This window comes from Conger conger, chromosome 12, assembly GCF_963514075.1.
Source record: "Conger conger chromosome 12, fConCon1.1, whole genome shotgun sequence".
Lineage (NCBI taxonomy): Eukaryota > Metazoa > Chordata > Actinopteri > Anguilliformes > Congridae > Conger > Conger conger.
Window position 1 is genome coordinate 35,070,467 of NC_083771.1, and position 25,641 is coordinate 35,096,107.

Sequence of the window (25,641 nt, forward strand, 5' to 3'; positions counted from 1 at the left end):
TGTAATTACAGTGAAATGATTTGTGTAGGTGCATTTATTATGGCAATCAAGTTTAATCTCTTACCGGTGCACCACAGACAAAAAAAAAAACTACCTTTTTTATTTTATTCTGTGAATTATCTCCTTAAAGGAAAATAAAATCTCTTCAAAGACTTACTATTCGTGATTAACAAATGATTACAATTTTGGCTAATTCTGCTGCACCCCAGAGCAAGGCTTATTGAGCTTTGAAATATAAAATGTAAATGAAGTGTTTTCAGAAAAAAAAAAAAAAAAAAAAAGGATGCCAAATATAGTGATAGCATGAGGAATGAAGCATAGCACGTGCATAGCATCCCATTGAAGTCTAGTTAAGATTTTGATAACAGATATATTGCGGCCAACCCTGCAAAATTCTAAATTACATTACATAGGGAACCCCACTGTCAATATGGCGAGTGTATACTCACCGTTCTCCTTTAAAATGCGTGGTGTTACCAGCTGCTTCTTTTCACACTTTATGGTAAATCTAACCACAAGTTATGCATACCATAAATAATCAAATAAGCACAATATGAACACTAATTGTTTTCTTCAAGCCATTGCAAATATATTTCTGGCATAATGTGGTTTTAGGTAAATAATCTGAAGATGAAAACTACCCAATTAAGCGTAACGGCTAGTTGAAATTCTTAGATGGCAAATGTGGTTGAAAGGAAAACCAGCATACACAGGGGTACTCCAGGACTGTGTTTGGGAACCACTGCTACAGATTATAGCCAAGTTCACATAGAGTGGAGTCAGAGGAAGGTCCTCCATATGCAGCTTTGACCAGCATGACCAGCATGACCAGCATGACCAGCGGGTGTTGCTAGATAGCAGTGCAACTCTATTCTACTGAACCCTCCCATTCCCTGGGTGGGGCAATCGGCAATTTCATATTGGCTACAGTCAGCGGTGGCACTACCTGGATTCCATCTGAGACAGTGAGGCTCATCCATACAAAGAAAGTGTGGTGTCTCAACTGAATGAGCCATCCGGTAGCCACAATTCCCTTAACAAACATTGTGATGTCATTTTAAAATCACAGGGATGGCTTCTTGAGTACATGAAGTACAAAGAATAACAGTGTGATTGGAAAAATGCATGTAAATGTAATGATAAATTGAACAAATGGGCCCATACATTACAGTCATTTAGCAGACGCTCTTATCCAGAGGGATGTACAATAAAGTGCAAATTATTATTATAAACCAGGGACAAGTGGTCGCTAGAACACCCTGAATACTAAAGTAATTATGCACAAGTGCAATTATAACCTATTTTATTTTATTTTATATAGAATACACGTAGCTTACATGGCTAATTATAACAGTGAGGTGGGGAAGGAAAGGTGCAGTCTGAAGAGGTGAGTTTTCAGTCTGCGCTTGAAAGTGGTAAAAGATTCTGCAGTTTTGAAGTCCATCACCGCTCCGAGGTTCCTTGCACTGGGGGTCACTGTGATGTCCCCTAGTGAAAAGGAAAAATCAGAGAAGGGAGAGGTTAGAGCAGGGATGAAGATTAGGTCAGTCTTTCCTGGGTTGAGTTTAAGATGGTGGTTGTCCATCCAGCTCTGGATGTCTCTCAGGCGTGCGGAGATACGGGTAGACACCTGTGTGTCATACAACTTCACAATGAAACATGTAGCACTTGGAGGAAAGTTTCTGTCTTTTCCCCTGCTGTATCTCAGAAATGAATTGGTTCACCTCGATGGATCCTTTCACAGTTCTGAACCAAGTGAGTGAGTCACAATGGGAGCCTGTTACAATAAAAAATACAAGGGATTACGGCCAAGTATGATGTGTTTTGAAAGGTCACCATCTAAAGCTACACCAGAAAAAACGCCATAGCATGGTTTTACTCTCAAGAAACGTGTACTGTGCAGAATTCACAGACAGCCTAGTCATTCTTTACAGATTCCACTGGACAAATGTTTGCCTCAAGGTGTAATGCAAAAGAATACATTCCAGAAATACAGCCATTTCAGTCAAGTCACTAATTTGGACCCCCTACAAATGCTTGAATTGGATTTTTCCAGCCAGTGTTTTGACAGTTTTGACAGCAAATTCAGACTAAATTGCATTTCAGCTTTAGTTGAATTTTAATAATCTAAATATTGTTACTAGACTAAATCTGACTGTCTTAGTTTGATCATGATTAGATATTTTTCACTATTTTCTTTTTACTGGAGTCTAAGAAATGACAGGGTTATTCCTCGAAAACTACTTTGGCAGAAGGCAGAAGTGTGTGCTGCAGGCTGCTGACTTGCATAAAGAAAACATAATTGCATTTTTTATGTCCCATAAAAAACTTTACTTCCCATTGCATAGAAAAAAATCCTTATCGCCCAATGCTATAAAAATGCCTGCTGCATGGGCAGTTCTATGCCCTTGAAGCGGCACATGAGTGTTGCTGTCTATTATCACCTGTGCTTAGTGGCAATTGATGCAAATGATTGGGGAGGAGATATGTGATAATTGATTGACTAGAAGGCTCTATCGACATCTTGCTAAGGGATGACTAAATGGCAAATTATAACATTCATTGAAAGGGATTGCGAATTGCAAAGCACTGTCTCAGGTGTCCGAGAATTTCCTATGAATTAGTTTCAGATCTGGTGACTAAGAAGGCCAGTATATATAGATAGCCACAGTGTCATGCTCCCCAAACCACTGGGCAAGTACTCACATTCTGTAGGGAACTTGTGCAAAGAAATGCTTTTGGAGATGATTGAATCTACCTTTCCTTCTGAGGGCAAGAAAGCCCCCAAACATGTTTGGGAAATGCTTTTGGAATACTTTTGTCTGTGCATATTTTGATCACCTCCTGTATATTTCTTGTTTAGAAGTTTAACAATGCTCATGATGCTTCATTTTTTAATTACATTTACTTCACATGAGATTGGTATTTTGTATCCAATATTGAGCCCTTTATTATCCCAGTAAGGACTGGTACAGGTGACTGATTTATCTTCTGTCTTTCAGCGCTATCACCAGTGCTGCTATTCCAGTTATGTTCATTTGTGTCTGTGTATGTCATTACACATGACTGTAGAATCTTCAAAAAAGGTCGAAGAAATTCACACAATATAAGATAATATGGCATTATAAACAAGAAAGTGGCAAGCTAATTTATTATCTTTGTCAGAGTTAATGGATTTTGTTTGAAGGTGTCACACTTCCTCTTCAGTGTCATGTTTGTGTACTGTAAGCTTACAAAAGATAACTTCACACAATTTACCCATCCGTTTCAACCTTTGCAAATTGTGTTTCTTGGGTTCCTACGTTTGATGCAGTTTAATTGCTTTCTGACATTCCTGGCCCAACATTGTTTGTCTTTTTTGTCCTGCTTTTCTTTTGGATGTTTTCAGCCATTGTCATACTTTCAAGGAACAATTTGCTGTTTGGTTCTGTCTGGTGTGTGCTTTGAATTATGAGCTTTAGGTACTAAAGTAATACTTTAGTACTACTTCTGCATTTCTTTAAAAAGTCTTTGTATTACCTCCCATCTATTGCACCATGCTCCAGTGGTATGGGAGAGACGTGTGCACACTGGCAACTCACGCTGAAGCTGGGCAGTGAGGCCTGGTGTTGTGTGTTGGGTGTTGTGTGTTGTGTGTTGTGTGTTGGGTGTTGGGTGTTGGGTGTTGTGTGTTGGGTGTTGTGTGGCTAGTACCACTGTCACAGGCAATGGAATACACAGGGTGCCACTGGGAAGTTTGCTGAGCACTGAACTGCCGCATGGACGGTGAATTCGTACAGATCAATATCCCAGCTGCTGCTGAATGTAATGAAAATGTTTCCTCTTGCTCTGGCGGAAGGCATTACCAATGTGTCAGAAATCTACTGTTAAATCTATCCCAAAGTGTTCTTTCCGTGGGAAGAGGAAAGCAGCTGATCAGTGCAGACATTAAGGAATGTGATGCTAGTCACTGAGAAAAATTTCCCACTTAGAAAAGTATTCCAAAGAGAGTGCACGATATGTAAAAAACAGTGCTACTGTTAATGAGCTGATTTCTCCCCCCTGGCTTCTCCAGGCACTGCTGTGCCTTGAGTGCTTGTTTAGGAGTCCCATGATGGTGATATTTATGCACTCGCTAAGAGGTCGGGACACCCAGAATGAATCAGTGGTCCATAATTTGCTTTTAGGACGTTCAATAAAGGGAAGGTGTAGATAATGGAATGCACTGCTGTAAGCAGTACAGACTTTCCTCAGTGTCACAATCTCTCCTCTGGCTCTCTCTTGCTCCTCTCTCTCTTCTCTCTCCTCTCTCCTCTCTCGCTCTTCTTCTCCCTCTCTTCCTTGCCTTCCTCTTTCTCTCACTCTCTCTCCTCCCCCTCCCTCACTCCCTCTTTCTCTCCCCCTCTCTTCCCCCCCTCTCTCCCTCTCTCTCTCTCCCTCTCCCTCTCACTCTCTCTCTCCTCCCTTCCTCCTCTCTCTCTCCCTCTGTCTCTCTCCTCCTCAGGCTGATCGAGCGTGGCCAGCTGGAGATCACCACCGGAGGGTGGGTGATGCCTGACGAGGCCAGCTCACACTATTTTGCCCTGATTGACCAGCTTCTAGAAGGACACCAGTGGTTGGAGAAAAACTTAGGTATGTTGGTTTTTGTCTATAAAAATATTTATCCCCTTTAATATTTTTCTTCAATTCTATGACTACTTCCAGACGTAATGTAGTGTCCATTTGTGCCTGAAACTGTTTGTTTTTATGTTCAATGAAAATGACTAATACTTTTTCTCTTCTGTTCACTTAAGGATTAGTTGCATCATGTGGGACCCTGAGTGGTTTTATTTAGACCCAAGTAACTCAGTCAGAGGTCACTATTCTTATAAGCCCCAGCTAATTAAGACCATAGCCCTGCCACTACCCTGCACACACATACGGTCACATATGCTTCCTTTTATTTCTGTCTCCAAGGCAATAAAGCAAAAGCACGCTCTCTCATTCACTGACTCATTCTTTCACTCATTCGCACATGCACGAACACGAGCACAGTCACGCACCAGACCGCGGTACGGAGACTGTTATCCCTCTTTCTCCTTCTGTCATTCACTCGCACACGCGCATGCGCAGATGCTGAAGCACTAAAGCGGGCAGAAATACAGATCTCTTTCTCTCATTCACTCAGTGAGACACACAGAAACACAGAGACACACTCACACAGTGACACACCAAAGCACAGTGTGGTTTAAAGATGAATCAACCGTATCTCTCTCTCATATTATATTTAATAAGACATTTAACAGTATGACACAGTGAACTGCAATATCCAGTAATGCGGTAATCTTTATATCGTAATGTAGTGTTATATTTAATATAAAGATCAATGGCCTCACTAAGAGCTCCTGGAAAAATGTGAAAATTGAGTTTCATTGATCCAGAATGATCCAGCTTCATATTTTTTTTTACACTATTGCAGTGAAATTGCTCAACAGTCTGTATTAAAGCTCTGCATCTATTCCAAGTTCTCTGAGCGATCCAGTGACCCACAAAGAAGGCCACTCATGACCCTCAGGCAGCAGGCCTGTTCATCTGGGGCTGTTTTCCCATGGAAATGTCCTCTCCCTGCCCCCCGTGCCCACCCGTCACGCGTCTCTGCCAGGCTCCCTGCCCATCCTCTGTGATGGAGGTCAGGAAAGTGGGCACCAGCCACCCCCCCAGATGGCCACCAAATGTAGCTGTGCCCTCCCTAGGCCGACTCTGCCTCATTTTCATCCCAGCTTAATGTCTCTAGCCTGTGTAATTACCCCTGTTTGTCATCACAAGCCAGCAGTGTGGCAGATGTTGGTTTCTTCCTGTAGGGCAACACCTGTCAACCCATGGCCTCCTGGCCTTTACAATGCAGGGCTAAATAGTTGAACCTCCCCCCCCCCCCCCCTCCCCCTTCAGTCAGAACACCGGAGCAGCACAAGTGACTTTAAGAGCGTACTGTGAGTACAGAGGCTCTGACTACCCCAGAAAACCAGTGGTTATTTTTGTAGAATACCAGACTGGTCTATCCCGTCACATCAGTGAACTCTGTGTAGATAATACTGTATATTTATGTTGTGTATCTCCCTATTACAACGTCTTTTTCTCCCATATTAGCCATTGGAAGAGCATATGCTCCAGGCATGCATCCACATTTCATTTACATTAACAACAAAACAGGCATTGACAAATTTGACATACCTACTATATGAAAGCATCTTTAGCCAACAAATCAGTGGGATGTGATGCTGGATGTACTGTAACTGCATAGAATCATTCAATTAGGAAGCCATAAAAATATAATGTTAATCTCATTCATTCATCCACTGTTTTTTGTAAATCTAGGTAGTGGTAAGGTACCCCACCAGACAGGACCGCTGCTCCCCAGGGGTGTGGATAATTCTGTTTGTGCCATTGATCGCTTCTCTCTAGTGCACTGCACTTTACCCATTTAACATCGAGACACCACATGGTGGGCTGCAGAGTGATTTCCAGCTGTGAGCAGAACACCTAGAGCTAACGCTAAAAGCTCATTGTACGGTGTGCAGCGTGGCTGATTGCTAATTTCGTTGTGCACCGGGCATCGTAATGCACAGCATATGTACTTCGATAGGCAATCTGGCACGGATGCGGAACTGCGATCCTCGTTCGGGAAGGGAGTTCGAACACGCAGACTTTTCTCTGACAGTCATCTGTCCCTGCGTGTCCGACGGGGGGACTTAAACGGTGCCGATGGCCAAACTTGGCTCGCTTCCTCCAGAGCCTTCCAGAGCTAGACGAATGTCAGCTGTCACTGCTCATGGTCCAGGCGGAAATTTAAAGGCGGATTACACCCTCGTCTGTTTACCCATCTTGTGCCATTGCTGCGCCCCCCCCCCCCTCTGTGGATGTTACCGAGGTCTATATTTATATTGGCGCTCGTTCAGTAGGGTAGTGGAGTGCTCAGTGCCCCGCTTCATAGAGAGGGGTCCCTGGAGGATACTCTCGCAACATCCTCATCATTAATCAAGCCTCTCTGAATGACTGACCTCTACATTAACATAAAGATTGCATTACATTATAGGCGCGTTGTTGATGCAGTTCACATCAAGTACCTTTCTCAAGGGTATAGCAGTGTCTAATCTCTGCCTCTTATCTCCAGTCTTTCACCTGATCATTACCTTTGTTCCCATATTGCTTTCTCCAAGGGGCAATGGTTTTTATTTTTATTACTTTTTTGATCATTTAATTTTGTCCAATGTCACTGATGTCTAAATTAACTATGTCGATCCTTAATGGTTTCTGGAAACAAGGTTCACGGTGCTTTAGTGGTCATATGAGGATCTTAATAGAGCTTTTGTTGTGCTGCTCATATCGGGCAAAGATTTTCTCAATCTTTCTCTCTGTGCTCTTATGTAGGAGTAAAACCAAAGACGGGGTGGGCAGTAGACCCTTTTGGGCACTCTCCAACGATGGCTTACCTACTGAAACAAGCTGGCTTGTCCAACATGCTCATCCAGAGAATACACTACTCTGTGAAGAAGCACTTCGCCACACAAAAGACCCTGGAGTTCTTCTGGCGTCAGAATTGGGGTAAGTAGGTTGCAGTGTTGTGGGAACACTGTTTAATACTCTGTTAGGCTCATTGTGGGGTTTTCAATTACAAGTGTAAATTACAACAGCTTGGGAGTTGTAGCCAGTTGCTAATGGTTTTGAACACAAACACTCATGTTTGTGTGATGCTCTGGCTGCCAAAGATGTTGAATTATTGTTGAATGTTGAATATATATATTTCATGTGGTATCAGAAAACCTATTGTCTCAACACTGTGATATTCTCATGTCTCAAGTTAATTTGATCCCAAATATATTTATAGTAGTATGTAGCCATCCAAGAAGTCATGCGTCATATTATATATTGCATAATACAGAAACGAGCAGACGGATTTGCATTATAATGAATAACACAAGTTCATATTTTCTCATTTTGACTCATTTCGGCATTTCTGCAAAAACAAATAATAAATATTTTAATCAGTGTTTATTTCATGTTTAATATCACAGCATATGATAATGAATGGAACATTTGGTTCCCCAGAATCCAACAGCACCACTGTTCTGTTTAATTATGATAATTAGCTGAATGCTATTTGAATAATTGGCACATTTCTATATTGGATTTAGTGCTGTGTTAGAAATTTGTGTTGATGCCTTGGGTTGTAGGGATTAAGTTGATGGAAATCATCTTGTTTGATAGGGTTGGCTAAGTACTGGTTTACCATCCTGCTGAAATACTGTGTAATACTGGAAATATTTTTTCCTGCTCCAGTTTAATGGCTCTTCAGGTTATGGTGCAGTACTGTAATCGTGCCATGAATAGAAATCGCTAGCTTGTATGTGTGGTTAACATTTGCATGCACGCGTTACCCTGGCAAACGACTACAATGATATTTAACAGTGTTCAACAGCACGGTATGAAACGTGACTATACTGCGATCACACGGATGGTAATAGAGGTGGTGCTTGTGCAAATATCTGGAGATTCAGGTCTTGCAGGATTCCACTTTCCCACAATCCAAACGGTCATGCAGCAAATATGCAGATGAGGCGAGCAAAATGCTCCAATCACAGGAGTAACGGGGCGGTATATTTGGAGGTCAGACGGTCCTTAATCCACGTTTGGCTTGCAGCTTGCGGCGGTCGGCAACAGAGCCGCTTCCGTGCAAGAAGACTCATTTATCCGCTCATTCTCCACTTGAGCCCGTATCCCAGATGCTCTGCACTAGAACTGGTGGCTTTCCAGCTCTCCCAGCCTGCTGGTTCTGTGCTCACTGATCCCCTGGCTGGTCAGACAGAGGCCTTATTAAATCCTGCAGCCAGCAGTGGGCTTTGCAGCTTTTCCATCACATACAACAGCCAATTTTTTTTTGTGTGTGGCATGGTGATTGTAAACTGCTTACACTGCCTTGGTTTCCAGTTGTTGTTTACCTCCTGTGGAATTACTTCATTGAGTGGGTAAAGGCCACAGTATTATGAGATTTTGCCCAGTTCCATTTTTAGGCCTTTCCTCTGGAATAATAAATTGACAGCATTGGAAAAATTCAGCCAGCCCCCCCTTCCCCAGTGCTTGAACATACGTAACTGGATCAGATCTGTGGACAGAATTTTGCCAAATGTAATATGAAGCCATTAATATGCTCTCAAACTCATTTCAACACTACAACATTTAAGCACACAATGCACAAAACACATAATAATAATTTTCTCGGAAATATCAGGGACTTGCTATATCCCAGCTCACTATGTCATCACAAAATGCACTGTTCAAAATGGTGGGGTTTTAGAAAATACTATAAGAAAACACAAATTATGTGTGCTCCTGGATAGAGAGCATTTATTCTATGATCCAGTCTGTGTCTGTGTGCATGTGTGTATGCATTTTCCTTTTTTATTGAATCTGAGCCAAAGTGAGAAGCTGTTAATCAACGCTCTGATATTTCATGCTTTATCCCAAAAGATTTCAAGCACAGCTGTTAAGCATTTCTAGACCTACCCCTTCCAATTAGTACAACTTTAGCTGCATTATCATTTAGCTGTGTTTAACAATGAAAGCAGAGTTAGGCTACAGGAACTACATTATGGTTGGCAGTACCAATCACAAACTCCATTTCAAACTTCTGTGATTGTTTCATATTGTTGAGTTCCTATCAACGAATGCTAGCCCAACCCATTTAATAGTTTATCTATGATTCAGTAGTATGTAATACATTGCAATATATCTAAAAATGCAAGACAACATGACTGTGTCTGTGGTAAATAATCACATTCATGCAGCATTTGTGGTATGCAGTATTTCATTACATATTTTTGTTTGATAAATGCTTCACTATGCTTACCGTGTTAAGACAACAAGGACCAATGTAAGCATGGCTATCCTTCAATTCTGATGCTGAATTGTTTAATAATTAATTTTCATTTGTGTCTATCATAGCAAAAATAAGTAAGTTAACATCTGCTTTTGTTCAAAGTTCAGTTCTCCAACCAACCTGATAAAGTGCTGAAATCTGCATTTGCTTCATCTATGGTTTTTATATGTTACTGCTTGATCTCATTTAAAAGTAATTTATATGGTTTTGCCCCTGTACTTAATAACAAACCAGTTTGGTGCATCATTTTAATGTTTTCAGTTTATTTGATGCATTTGAGATCGCATTTTGTGAGCAGTGAGGTATACCAGAGGCAGATTACAATGCAATAACAACAGAGCAAAAATGGCAATAATCACCCAGTTAAGGCTAAGCTGCATTATTTATGGAGTTTCCTCCTGCTTTACTTTAGGGCATCTGCTTAGAATATGCAATGTCAATGTCAGATTCTGATATGGGGAGTGACAATGTGTGCTGTTTGTTATGAGGCAAACTAGCTTTTTTTCATTTATCTAGCGAAGCAGACTCGAGGCCAATGCTGATTGATCATACTGTGTAATTTTGTATATTAGCATTTACAACCAGCAAAGCCATGCCATATTGCTAAAGGCTGTTATTGCTTTGGAAACTGAGTGACAAATCTAGCAAGTACCCCCCCCCCCCCCCCCCCACACACACACACACACACACGCACACACGCACACACACACACACACACACACACACACAAACACACACACACACACCACACTCCTAGCATGTAATACTGTCAGTGCTTGTGCATAATATATGTGAAAATGTTTCATTTATTTCATTTATACAGTACATGAAAGTAATTTCCATAAATACCTATCTTGTGTTTGCATTGCATTGCCCACTGTCTTTTGGTACATTTTATTATTGTTATTTGAGGTCATTTTCTGTTTTATATTGTGTGAATCGATTGTAGCCATGAGTATGATGTTCTGAAATATAGCTATTATGCTGTGATGGGCTCTAAGATTTATGTATGGTGAGTGTAATGAAATTGTCGCACCACTCTCTTGAGACTTGAAGGAGCTGTAATCTACACAGTGTCATAGCTGCATTGAGAGAGAGCAATATCTATAGAACTGGAGTGAATTCCCTTCTCTAGAGCAGATATTCCTAAAATTGAATTTAGTTGTGGGGCGAAGTCTTAAGACATAGTCATATGTGCGACTATCATGCATTAAAATAAATTAATCACAATTTAGATGAAAATATTCATGACATGGTTTTTGTGCATCGGAGATGTGGTTCAAGAGTGTCTGTGACTAACGACTCACCATATTAATTATGTTGAAAGTAGAGTTTATCCCATGGCTTTTTACATCTGAAACCAATCATGTTTCATATTTTATTCTTTATCTGGAGGAGTGACACATGTGGAAATATGAATTATGCAGAAATATGATAAAAAAATAAGTTGTGATGCTTGCCTTCAATCCAATCTAGTAATAAAATTAAATATTGCACACAAGGACCTCAAGGGGAATTTTAGCTTTTTACATTGAATTTGCACGTCCCACCAATCTTTAAATGATTTATGTCATAAACTGAACCCTTTACATTACGCTGAATATTGCAGTAACTGTCTGATTAGAAATTCAGATTTTTTTAATACATGTTCCAGAGACCATTTAAACTGCAGGGTCTTGCTGAAGCAGCAAAATCCCTTCCTCAACAGTAGGGCAGCTGTGACCTGCTAGTGTGTGTGTTTCTGTGTGTGTGTCTGTGTAGGGGGATGGGGTGAGAAAGGAAATCCCCATTTTAAATGTTTTTCTACTTCCAGACCCAGACTCCAGCACGGACATCCTGTGCCACATGATGCCCTTCTACAGTTATGACGTCCCCCACACCTGTGGTCCGGACCCCAAGATCTGCTGCCAGTTTGACTTCAAGAGGCTTCCTGGGGGCAGGATCAGCTGTCCCTGGAGGGTCCCTCCACAGGCCATCACCGAGGGCAATGTCCAGCAGAGGTGACGCTGTCATATATAACGGCAGTTTAAAGTGGGGAGCTGAATGCAAAAGACTGGACTTTGCACACGATGATGCCACTTTTGCAGCCTTAACAGCAGCATTGTCAAATTCTGATATTTCAGCAGGGGGTTCCTCAGTAGCACTTCCTGGTTGTGCTTGTTCACTAGGCCTTCCCGGTTGAGTTTGTTCACTAGGCCTTCCCGGTTGAGCTTGTTCACTAGGTCTTCCTGGTTGAGCTTGTTCACTAGGCCTTCCTGGTTGAGCTTGTTCACTAGGACTTCCTCGTTGAGCTTGTTCACTAGGCCTTCCTGGTTGAGCTTGTTCACTAGGCCTTCCTGGTTGAGCTTGTTCACTAGGCCTTCCTGGTTGAGCTTGTTCACTAGGACTTCCTCGTTGAGCTTGTTCACTAGGCCTTCCTGGTTGAGCTTGTTCACTAGGCCTTCCTGGTTGAGCTTGTTCACTAGGCCTTCCTGGTTGAGCTAGTTCACTAGGCCTTCCTGGTTGAGCTTGTTCACTAGGCCTTCCTGGTTGAGCTTGTTCACTAGGCCTTCCTGGTTGAGCTTGTTCACTAGGCCTTCCTGTTTGAGCTTGTTCATTAGGCCCTCCTGGTTGAGCTAGTTCACTAGGCCTTCCTGGTTGAGCTTGTTCACTAGGCCTTCCTGGTTGAGCTTGTTCACTAGGCCTTCATGTTTGAGCTTGTTCACTAGGCCTTCATGTTTGAGCTTGTTCACTAGGCCTTCCTGTTTGAGCTTGTTCACTAGGCCTTCCTGTTTGAGCTTGTTCACTAGGCCTTCCTGGTTGAGCTTGTTCACTAGGACTTCCTGGTTGAGCTTGTTCACTAGGCCTTCCTGGTTGAGCTTGTTCACTAGGCCTTCATGTTTGAGCTTGTTCACTAGGCCTTCCTGTTTGAGCTTGTTCACTAGGCCTTCCTGTTTGAGCTTGTTCACTAGGCCTTCCTGGTTGAGCTTGTTCACTAGGACTTCCTGGTTGAGCTTGTTCACTAGGCCTTCCTGATTGAGCTTGTTCACCAGGCCTTCCTGTTTGAGCTTGTTCACTAGGCCTTCCTGTTTGAGCTTGTTCACTAGGCCTTCCTGTTTGAGCTTGTTCACTAGGCCTTCCTGTTTGAGCTTGTTCACTAGTCTGTGCACTCTGCCTTCCTGCTTGCTGTGATGGTAATCTTTCCTATCTTCTTGTAGCTGTTGTTATGTTTCTGTGTCAGAGAGAGGAAATGGGGCAGGCACTGATGCAGTTTCACAGTGCTCTGAAGTAGGCATCCATTCTTCTTGTGGAAGCATTGGTCCCTCTCTCCTGAATGCATACCTCTTTTCACCTGGCTTAAAGTCGATATTTTCCAGTGAGCAATGCAACAATGAGGTGACTCCAATTAGTAAGGGAGTAAGTGTGGGTTTCTTTGCCATCCATTCTTGCACTACTGAAAGAACTGCTGATCTCTTTTTTTATTCTACATGCTAGGGTAGTTATTTTGTGTTAATCCAATTACTAATGACAAAATGGACATGCCATGAAAATGAAGTGAGGCCGTAGGTGTGAAATTGTATTTTGGAGATTCCATTCTTTGTTTGCAAAAATGTTATATATTTGCAACTCAAAAATAACTTATTTAAAATCTGCCACATAACTTGAACATTTATCATATTGTTTGAAGGTGAAATACAGTAAAGAGAGCATATATGCTATATTGGCTCTTTTGATTCTATTAACTTCCAGTGTAAGGCTTTTAATGGTGGGGTCAAAGTTCCTGGATTGTTCTGTAGCTTTGGGAGTGGCGTAAAGCATTTTGAGTGTTATGGTGACCAATCCCAAAGGTCATTGCAGTAGAAGGAACAATACAGATGTAACTTTGTCAGGCCTGGAAGCCATGCAGTTTAGTGCCTGCACTGTGCGACAGGTCTGAGCTTGTACTACCAGGTGGAGAAGAGCCCAAGGTGGGGAAGCAATAATGTTTCTCAGACTATTTCAGAAGCGGATACCAAAAAATACCGGGGTGTCAAAATGCTTTGATTTAAAAGGAGATCACAAAGTGTATCCACTTTAATGGCTGTGACCTAAATAAAAGACAGCTTTGATTCCAGGGGAAATGAAATTGATTGCTACGATTTTTGATAAATCATTTTGCAGCCTACATTTTCACTGAAAATCTCAGATGATTTTTTTTTCCTTACCTTGCATTTAAGGCGGAGGCATATTATAAATTAAAGGACTGGTGTCACAGTCCTGTGACAGCATGTTATATTCCCGCTGTGATGAAAGCATCTGACTGTCATTCATGTGATCTGCACACGGGCCTTAAAAGCATGCAAAGCCAGGAAGGGAAATGAGTGGGAGGGAGAGATACGTTTTGGGCTTTTTTGAGGGTGAGATAGACTGAAGTAGGTTTCATTTATTTAAAATCTGATAATGTTTTTAGCTATTCAAACACATAAATAGAATCTCAATACTTTCGGTTTAAACTAAATTATTGAGCAAGGTGGATTTGTTACACATTTCCCTAACTTTGGGCTAAGGTGAATTTTGCGGTGAAAATAGTAGTGCTTTTGACACCCCTCTTCTTGTTGTTGAAAGGGCTCACATGCTGTTGGATCAGTACCGAAAGAAATCCAGACTGTTCCGCACCAAGGTGGTCCTGGCCCCCCTCGGGGATGACTTCAGGTACACAGAGGCCTTGGAGTGGGATCAGCAGTTTCAGAACTACCAGAAGCTCTTTGACTATATGAACTCACAGCCTGAACTGCATGTCAAGGTCAGTGGTGTGTTTCTCCTCTGTGGCTATAAAGCCTCATCGCAAAGGCACAGAATTCTCATTTAACGGCCTGACAGTATTCCTGTGCAGTGTGCCCAAACTTTACATTGACAGTCAATATAGACGAAACTCGGGACAAAATGTCTCTTGAGCAGTTATAGCATTAACACAATTTCATTTACATAACAGTTATTTAGCTAACCACTAACCATTTCACTTGTTTTTCACTTCCTTCTCCTGGGAATTCGCTAATTAGTTAGCAGCAAAACACAGTGAACAAATTATGAATATTAAAGTTCTTGGTAACACTTTACGTGAACCTTTTGACATAAGGCTGACATAACACTGTCAAACACGTGGCAGCTGTCACTAGATGGCATTACTGATGATGCTAGTTTATGTCAAATGATATGAAACTGTCATCATTTTCTGTAAAGGCTATGTTATAATAAAGTTGACTTTCGAATAACAGTAGTGTGCTGCTTTGAAATCACACTAATTATGTTTGTGACATGAAGTCATATGTGTGAGTGTTGCAGCATGATTGAGATTTGTTTTTGTGTGCTTTCACAGGCCCAGTTTGGCACCATTTCAGATTACTTTGCGGCCGTCCGTAAAGCAGCTAGTGTTGACCCTGTGAAGAACAGCAGTCCGACACTGCCGGTGGTGAGTGGAGACTTCTTCACGTACGCAGACAGGGATGACCACTACTGGAGTGGATTCTTCACATCCCGGCCATTTTACAAGAGGCTGGACAGAGTGTTGGAGTCGCACCTGAGGTAGGCTAACAGATACACCTTTGTACAAAGTCTTATTTATAAAGAGCCTAATACCCATTTAGAAACCAGTACTAGGCTAATTATTTGTTTGAGTATTAAATATATAGCCAGGTCACTTAATGAAAGATGAGAATGAAGGTGGGGGTGGGTGTGTAGGGATTGTGTAATGGTGGGGTCTGCTGGGATGAGACAAAGTGCTTGCCCTTTTTTCACTCTAAAAGTCATCTCCTCTGAAAAAAGTGGCTGGTAGATGGAATTAAAAATGACTGGCAAATCAGTGCAACTCATGTGCAGCCTAATGCCTTGCTCACACCTAAGGAGTGAAGATTTTGGACAGTGATCCGCCTATTTGAAAGGTGAAAAAAACGAATTGGAATTCTCCTAGAGGAGGATACGGGAAGTTGCTGTGGTTCTGTCACATCTATTGAGGGATGGCATTTACGGAAAGTGGCACTCTGGAATCTTACCCAATCCCCCAAGCGTATTAATATCACTGACAGCGTCACTGCTGGGGCAGACATTAATTATGGAATTTAATTGAACACAGTTTAACAGCTGAAGCCTGAGAGAGGCTGTAAGCTTCTTCTTTGCATAAAAACGCCCAGTGTAAAATCCTGTGCCCGCTCGGGATCAGACATGTACCCTGTAGACATGCAGTGCACTTCATACAGCAGTTCCTCCCACAGCTTGTGGTTGTGACTTGAATATTAGTCTCTCTCACACGGGGGAAGAAGGCATAATTTCACATGGTGAAGTAAGAAAGTTAGGTGCACAAATTAACATTTTCCTGGTAATATTGAATTGTTTTTAGTTTTTTATTTTTGGTAAAGCTTTTGGTGAAAAAATGTCAATAGGAAGTTTGCATGCTTTTGATTCGCTGTTCCCCATTATTAGAGCATGTGACAAAACTGATGATGGCATGTGACGGGGATATCTCAGCGGTGGAAGCGGGATATTGATAGATACAGCTGTATGTTTAATTCATCTAATCGCATAACCGGTTGCAGGGTGGGATGAAAGAATTACATCAGTTTGTCAATTACCAAGGCAGAGGGGCTGAAAGGACCCCCATATGCCCTCCCTACACAGCAGTCATTCAGATGTTCAACATTCATGGCAGAGATGTAAAATCCAACATTTGATTCCAAGAATCCGAATTTTGCTTGTACAATGACAATTATTTTTTATTTAATTAACTTATCACTGATTAGGTACGACAAAAGGTGAAATATTCCCGAATGACCCGTAACTCGGGTGAATTTTTTAATTGTGAATCGTTTGTGGTTGGATAATGAAAATACAACCATGAAAGCGAAGGCCTTTTTGATCCCTATGAAAGGCTTTTTTGGTACTGAGAAAAGCCTCAATGGACAGCTATATAGCATTCTCTATCCTGTTCTTGGAGAGCAGTGAGTGTGCTGTATGCTCTTCAATAGCCATCATTTTTAGTGATATGTCTGAAGCGCTGCAGTGAATGTCTGAAATGCATTGCTAACTAATGAGCTTTTTCACAGCCAGTACCTTTATTGGACCAAACAAATAAAGAACCTGACTTATGCTCTCACATTCGTGAGCTTGAATTTGAATATGAAAAAGGCTAGCAGAGGGTCGAGTGCCTTGTTTTTCACTTGGAAAGAAATATCTCATTAGCCAGTTAGCAGTTATTCATTTTTTAAAAGCCTTTACTAGCACACCTAAGCATGTTTCTTGGCAGAAACATGGCTTGTAAGGTGCCATAAAAATACAATGCCGTAGTGATTTATATACAGAATTATTTACATACAATCCCTGTAACTGTGTGTATAATTGTGCTTTGTCACGGTCTCGGTCTGGCAGTGTAGTGGTGGAGATGATGGAATCTAATACTGCTGCCCTGGTTTCCAGGGTCTGTGTCACCAGTATTCACATGCATGCATAGCAGTCATTCTCTAGGTGTGATGATGAATTGCTTGTCACCTGCTTTGAAGCAGCAGGTCATGTGTGTAACGGGGTCTGGTCTGTTCCTGGTCATCTGGCTTTATGAACCCATCCTGGGTGGATCTGTTGGAGGTATTACATCTCTGGCTTTTTAAATGGAGTTTTCTCGACAGTGTGCAATGGGTTGCTTTGTTATCAAGGAGGCAGTATTGTGATAATGATAATCAGCTAGTATTGTATGATAGTCAGCTGATTATGTAGAGCATTGCGTAGTTCAGGGAGGCCTCAAGTTCAGCCGAGCTTGGGCTGAATCAGCTGATGGCTGGGCTGATTAGTGGTGTTCACCTGTCACAGTCCATTCACATAACAGGGTGGTCTGTTTAAATGGCCTCCCCCCTACTCATTTGGCTGCTCCTTCTGCATACATGCTGGCTGTGCACTGCCGGTCTTAACCCCTTCTCCACCCCAGCTCCTCCCTCATGTGTTTACACCAGTTTCCTCCCACATCCGAAGACATACTGTCAGCCATGCTTGCATAGATTGGTGGGAAGGCTTTTAGAACAGAGCCATACTGTCAAACCTATCTGTACTGCCTTTTAAGATAGTTAATAAAGATCTAACTTTGATAACAGTTGTCCTGACAGAAATGTATGATAATCAGTATGGTAATTTCAAGGGGGAAGGAGAGCTTTCACGGTAGTCAGTATTGTACTTCGGAGAGCCTGAAAATCTAAGGACTAGTTGTATTAGCTGAAGTGAAGTTAATGCATTTTTATTATATTGTATGAAATAATATGTTTTTGTTAATTGCTGTAAAATTTATCCAGTATTTCTGGGAAGCCTGTGCAGGCTGTGTATTTCGTTTTGTTTTCATGTTTTCATATGTATTACATGACTGACTGGTCATGATAATTTGCGAGTTAAGAAACACAGCAAACCCTATTGATTGGTGGCACCTCCCCATTCCTCAGTTCTCCTGCTGTGCCCCTGTGGCTACCGGAGTGACCTGCTCAAGTGTATCAACCCCTCAGCAGTTTCCTGCCTTTCCCATTTGAATGTACATTCATTAACGATGAGTCAAATTATATCCAATATATTCGAGAAGATTATGAAGCATGACTAATTTAACCATTTCCAATTTCTATGCTAATTTTCCCTTGCTTACCCGGGAAGGGAATCTGCAGGGGTCTGTTTAAAAATGGGCATTTAGCACTGAGGGGTACTTGGGTTTGAGTCTCATAACGGGGAGCTTAACCTGAATCATTATTGTGAGATTCCAGCTCAAGTAATTGTTGGAAAAGTGTATATGCATATGGGGGAGGGAGGGGTGGGGGGATGGGAGTTTGCCAAAAAAGAACATGCTCTGAAGCAAGATTTCACACTCACAAACATGTCACATTACAATCTTTAATGTGTTATACTGGATGTAGAGCACTGTTGAATATAACTCATATCCCACTGTAGCTGTGTATTCTGATGTTTTTTTTACTTTGGTTCATTTGGTTTGTGTTTTGATGTGTGTTTACGTGCCATCACAGGGTCATATGGCTGGTCAAGCTACGTATCAATCAGTCCACATGTTTTGTTCGGCTGCAAGTAAAAAAACAAAAAAAACTAAAAATAATAAAACACTTTTTACTAGAGAAAAAAAAGCAAACAAAACAAAACAAAAAATGGCTGCTCTCCCCAGTCAAATTTTATTACAAATGTAAAGACTACATATCTTGCTGGCTGATAACTTTATTCATTGTGGCTCATTTTCCCTAATAGACCTGTTTTAAATGTAATGTAAAATGTAACTTTTAGATTTTTTGCTAATCCAGCCATATTTCTGCTGAAGGCAACAAACTGCTCAATCTATGTCATCAGGGTCCCAACCGATTGTAGCACACAACATACGATCTTACAAAACAAGATTAATTACAGGTTCAAGAGGGAAATGGGGAATGCAGTATTACTTGCATGCAAATGGGGTTGATGATGTTGTTTAGGTATGACAGTAGACCGATATGAGCTGTGAGTTAGGTGAGGGCAGCTTTAATAAGTACGTTTTTGGTTGTTGGGATATGAATGGTGGGGAGCTCATTCCATTGCTGGGGGTGAGTATAGAGAAGCCTAGTATGACACATTTCACACAGACCTTCTCTTGCTATTCGACCACTTCCCTGTGTAATACTGTGTTTGAATCACCGGTGTGACTAACCTTCACTGGATTATGTTATCGGTTAGAATACATTGATTACGTAAATGGTAACTGGCAGGCATTTTATATAGCGCCTTTATCCAAAGCGCTTTACAATTGATGCTTCTCCATTCACCCATTCATACACACACTCACACACTGACGGCGATTGGCTGCCATGCAAGGCCCCGACCAGCTCGTCAGGAGCATTTGGGGGTTAGGTGTCTTGCTCAGGGACACTTCGACACAGCCCAGGCGGGGGATCGAACCGGCAACCCTCCGACTGCCAGACGACTGCTCTTACTGCCTGAGCCATGTAGCCATTACGTCCTGGAGAATATGCATTTATAATGTTTGCTGTGAAACCCTGCCACTTAATCTAACATATTTGGTGGATTAATAGGCATCCCACTTTTACAGGGGTATAAAAGTCTTGGCTCTTCATTGGCTAGTCATGTCAGCCATTACTAGAGAAAATAATGGCTTTGGTTGATTTTTATGTTATTTGTAGGTCAAAGTTAAGCTAAATGTTGATTGAATACAGAACATTTTATTGACTCAAACTAGGTTATGCTGATTTGAACGTGGCTTTGTGGTGTTTTAGTTTATGGGTTGGATGTACACGTCTCTCTATTTAGCCTGCTTGACCTGAATGTCAAGAAGATGCATGACGAGCAACAAATACCAGCCCACTCACCCACGTACTGCCATGTTTTATGTGTCATTTTTCAAACTCAATTTGGTGTGACTGGTTTCATTTTATCCTGCAAAACGTACCAAGTGGCATACACTGAATCTAAGAGGTGAACAGGGAACAGCTAAATAAAAGGGACTGACATGATAAATATGCATCAATATTGCTGTGGGGTGGCTTACATTTTTCATGGCCCTGTCGCTCTTTAATGTAGACAGATTGCTAAGAAAACAGGGAAGTAGGTCAGTGGCACAAAACATAAATCTTGTAGCCATGGCATCTCTGATTAGGGTGACATATTAAATGCAATGAAGCTGCAGGTCTGCCTCGGCTTAAGTTAAGGCCACTAATTCACGTTTGTGAGATGTAATTCTCTTGCTCAGATGGCTTGTGCGTGCGCTTGGCTTGTTCTCAGACCAAATTTCGTCTTGTTAGACATACAGCATGAGCACTGTGGAACACAGCATCAGCCGCAATCCCAATGTTTTCTCACTGCTGTAGAGACTGGTCTCAGAAACGAGCCAAGCCTAAAGGCATTTTAATGTAGTGCTTCTAGTAAATCTATTTCACAGTGCGCAGAATATCCCATCCCATTCTGGCATTTTGTCTGAAACAGCAGAACCTCTTGACCACATCTGTGTACTTTTATGCTTTTAGTTGCTGCCACATGATTGGCTGATTAAATATTTGCATTAACAATTATACATGTCTACCTAATAAAGTGGTCAGTGAGTGTATACTATAACAGCTGAATTGATTTTATTTTAGTTTAAAAACATTTCATGCGGCTTATGCAGTTTCATGTCAATCGGTTAACAAAGAATGACATGAAACACAGTATTCATATCCAGTCATCTGAATTATGATGAAAAGACCCATGATTACAATTAACCAACTGTAACTTCACCAGGAAATAAAAGCTTCTTTGTTGAGCCTATTCACTATTTCTTTAGCTTGCTTATTAAGAGTGTGGGGTGATGAAGCTGCTTTTGCAATTCTACATCTTTTTTAATGAGAATTCTCTCTCCAAGAGGACATACTTGTCTTTAAATATATAGGATATGTCAATATATGTATTTTTCGCTGTCACAGTTGCAATTCCCATGGGACGGTCCAGTTGTTTTTGGCTTACTCACAGAGCCGTGTAGTCCAGTTTACTTCTTGGCTGCAGCTTCCAGGCTGTTCTTAGAGAGCTGGGTGAAATCAGGACGCACTGTGTGCTGACTGTGCCACTGACTCATTATATCATATTGCTGTGTGGCTCACTTAATGCACTTGACATGTTAACAGGTTTATTATAATACACACATCAAGAAAAAAAACACTGTTTTGAAGTTACTGTGCTTTTCACTGTTCTTTGAAAATACACACAATATTCTTTTTCAATTATTTTCGATGCCGTAACCGTGCACAAATACCTTCCCTTTACAAACTGACTCAATTATTTTAATTTTGTGTGCATATAATACGTATGAATAAATGTTTTAACATAAGTTACATTTAATTTACATAAGTCAAATAATGGCCAAATATGTGCATATGCTATCTTTGACAAACAATTTAAATAAAAAAATAAAAACCAGTTTGATATATTCAGCAAACTCGCAAACAGTTTGTGAAGACATTGTGTAATACTTGCATGTACTTCAAAGCTAGGAACAAATATTGATTGAATAGAAGCCTTTCATTCAGAATAGTGTGGTTTTAAATATAGGTAATATGTTTGCTCAGTACCAGTGACCAGATTGGCTTGAGATCTGAGTGATCTGAGTTTATTTTCCCATCAAATGATGGAGATTGAATTTTTTATATCTATCAAAATAAATGTTTAACATATATTGGTGGTATGTTGATTTATAACTGGTATGTACTTGTATTGAATCTTTTTGATGTATTTATGAAGCAGCATCAGTCATACTAAACACTAACAGCTAGCTGTGCAGGAAAACCTTTTTATAAAGGATTTTCAAGCCCCTGTTCTTGAGTTTCCATTAAATAGTAGGTGTCAATACAGGTACGAGGCAGTACCTGCTTCATGCTAGCGAGACATTAAATCAAGTCATTCACATTTAAATGGATTGTGGTTGTGGGGTCAGTTGGAAACTAACTGTTCACCGCTATTCCAGGAAAGTCCGTAGCTATTTTGCTCGATACTTAAAATCATCCCAGCTTGATATCTGATATACCCTGCCTGTCTCGTAACAAAAACCATTTGGCTTGTCTGAACTTGAAAGCTACTTGCATATGCAGCACAGCTGAAGCTGAAATATAATAGTCTAAAATCAGACAATTAAATGCAAAAAATGAGATCTATATTATCTTTTTGTCAGTAAGCCTTTATAGAACAGCACTCTAGAGAACTGATGGAAGTTTCACTAGGAATACAAAATATTTGGTGTAGTTTGAAGTTGATGCATTTGCATTTGTGTAGGCTAGGGAATAATGAAAAAAAGACTGGAGAAGCTTTGTTCTTGAAGAGGAAATAAAGGAAGTCTGGGTTTTTAGGATCGTCAGTTCTTGTTAAAAGCTTTGTGAAGGACTGCCCAGACACATCCTTCTAAGCTTGTGCAACACACTGTAGCCAGAACTCAGAAGATCCACATGCTGTTCCTGTCCAATTCCACAACATGTTCAGGTGCTTTCCGTCCTCAGCTTCTTCGGGACTGGCACATGACAGTGAAAACATATTGCTGTCATCCTCCTAGGTAATTCCAGACAGTAATGTCACACATCATTTCATAACTTTGCCATCAGTTTAATCTCAAACCGTTTTTGTTTTACCTGTTCCATATTACGTGGAACTCAAGGCCAAGTTTGCAACAACAATTTCCCCAGGTTTTAGTCTTCCCCTACACTAACATTCCAAAGCTTACCCCCATTTTACGCTACACGCAGCATGGCTTTGGTATGTATACGCCACGTAGTTCGCCACACCACATTTTACACCAACTATGTTCATCTTTATTCCAGTCCTATGTGGCGCATCCATAGTTTATCTAGCCTATATTAACAAAAGTCAGCTGCTTATCAGAAGCACCAACAGCAATGGCGACAGCAAGAAGAAGAAGTTACAAGTTATAAATTAGCTGTAGCACAGTCATATAATGATAAAATGAATCAGATCGTGTTTTCAGGCTACACAGAATTTTAAAGCAATGTTTTTTCATGTTTTCTCGACCATCTCTTTAAATTGACTGAAATTGAATTCCATTGTCCTTATAAGGTATTTTAGGGGCGCAGTATACTGTAGCACCTGGACAAAGTAGGGGGTTGTTGGATAGAAAGCCATAAGTGTTAGTTGAACATGGTTGATTTTTCAGATTTAAAAAGCTTGCTGATATGGTATGCAAATGGTGTTTGGTATTTCTGTGCATTTTGATACTTTCACAGTGTTTTTATAATGCCTTTGACTCCTTTATAATGCACATAGCAAGGGAAATGTCATTTTCCACAGTATGGGACCTATAAGGCCATGTTTGGGAATTGGATGCAATCAATATTTGTTTTTGGCTGTGCAGTCACAGAAAACTCAATGCAGCTTTTGGCCTCATGTTATCATTCTGAAATAAGTTTGGGATAATTAATAATTTCATGGTATACTTTCATTTGCACCTCACGATAAGTTATAATTATTATTTGAGAGTTTATTTTTCCAGCGAAAATATATCTGTGATAAAGTCTTTTGAAGAGAAGCAGTCAACTTACACTGTATTTTTCCATGGCCCTCTGAATTATGCCAAAACACAAATGCATTGAGATTCATTCGAAAGGCTGCGGGAAGAATACAGTGCATAGAATCAGGCGGTATTTCACAGCAAATTACATTGTCATGGAGCCAGGCTCCTTAACATGGAGTCATGGTGGGGCCTCATTTGAATGAGGCTTATGATTGTGATATCATTGCACTTAGTGCAAGAGATGGAGAGTGATGTGGTGAGAAGATAATCAGACGTAAGTAGTGGAGGAACAGAAGACTAACACTGATGTTTATGTACAGCATTAAGCAATCTGGCATGCTCCGACAGTGACAAATATCACCACCATTTTTTTCATGGGTAACCACCATTCAAATTTTACCTTCCATTCAAATAGGTAATAGCGTAATCATACTGTTATATGTTCGTATTAGTATTAATATATTATAATATAATATATAATATTAATATATAATATAATATATTAGTTATTAATATATTCATATTAGTAGAAAAAACAGCAGCTTTTTACATTTTGAAAGATACTGTTACTTGTATATGAATATAAATATAGAGATTAATATTGATTATTGATGAGAATTATCACTAAGATAGCATTAGAAATATTAGTATGACTATTTTTTACTGCTACTTTAGCTATTAGTATTACTATTGCTGTTATTATTAGCAATCCTACTGAATATCAATGAATTGTGTCTCTGGGCCATGCATACTGGGATTTTACATAAGTGGTTGTGGGCACTGTGTTAGACTCTGTTACCTGTGCTGAATTCTGCAGAGATTCTTTCTAGGGGTTTATAAAATTATAATGACCCTCTAATTACACTCCTGTTGACTGACAGACAGTAAGGCTGCTTAGTTTTTTTTAAACAGACATACTGACATCTTAATTACATCTGTGTGCAGTCAGTGACCAGGCCATAGGAATCAGGAAATTGCCTGTTTTTACACCTGAAGCGCCTGTTTTCTTTCACTCTCTTATGGTTTGTTAGTATTTAATATTGTAATTTATCCTATTGTTTGGACCTTTCAAGTAGATCTTCTGTATAGAATTGCCCAAATACACTGTACAATACTGAAAAATCTCCAGAAATCATAATGTATATTTCATGAACACAATTTTAAGTATTGTACATAAACTCAATTGTAAATTGAATTCAAATCCTCATTGTCTGTTTTTGCCATAGCATGCATATAGATGAAATGTATACCACTTTTGACAAAAATATAAATGACATGCAGTATACGTTCACACATGATGGCTGAATACCAGTTTGCATTTTACCCATCAAGTTTACCAATCATTTAGCAGCAAATAATTATTGATGATGAACTGATCAAAATGACTATATGGAAATGACTTCTATACAGAGAGAATTTTTAATTTGCATATGCAAGAAATTGTAATTTAATCTTGACCTATTATGGCATTTTCATACTTGACAAAGTGTGCTTTAATTTCCATGCTTGCTGCATCCCAGTAGTTCAAGCATAAAGGGGTATTAATCACTTTTGCAAAGTTATGGGTGCAAATTACAATCAGAGGATTCAGTAGAGCTGTAAATGGCACCAGGACAAACGCACTCCATTATTTTGATTATCGATGTAATACTGTCTATACAAACATATTTGGTATATTAAGGGAAAACAGAAGATTTATTGCTGCCTTGAGAAGGGGACTGCATTTTCAAAAATATTC

At 40.4% G+C, this 25,641-nt stretch overlaps 1 protein-coding gene across 2 annotated transcripts in view; it reads left to right on the forward strand.

Annotated features, from left to right (window-relative positions):
• The window catches only part of man2a1 (mannosidase, alpha, class 2A, member 1), a 116,306-nt gene that overhangs the window by 44,887 nt on the left and 45,778 nt on the right, over nt 1–25,641 (forward strand). For both annotated transcript variants that reach the window (XM_061263463.1, XM_061263462.1), the window contains exons 5-9: nt 4,484–4,611; nt 7,387–7,560; nt 11,706–11,892; nt 14,477–14,654; nt 15,228–15,433. In XM_061263463.1, coding sequence (XP_061119447.1) covers nt 4,484–4,611; nt 7,387–7,560; nt 11,706–11,892; nt 14,477–14,654; nt 15,228–15,433 — 873 coding nt within the window. The remainder of the gene's footprint in view (nt 1–4,483; nt 4,612–7,386; nt 7,561–11,705; nt 11,893–14,476; nt 14,655–15,227; nt 15,434–25,641) is intronic.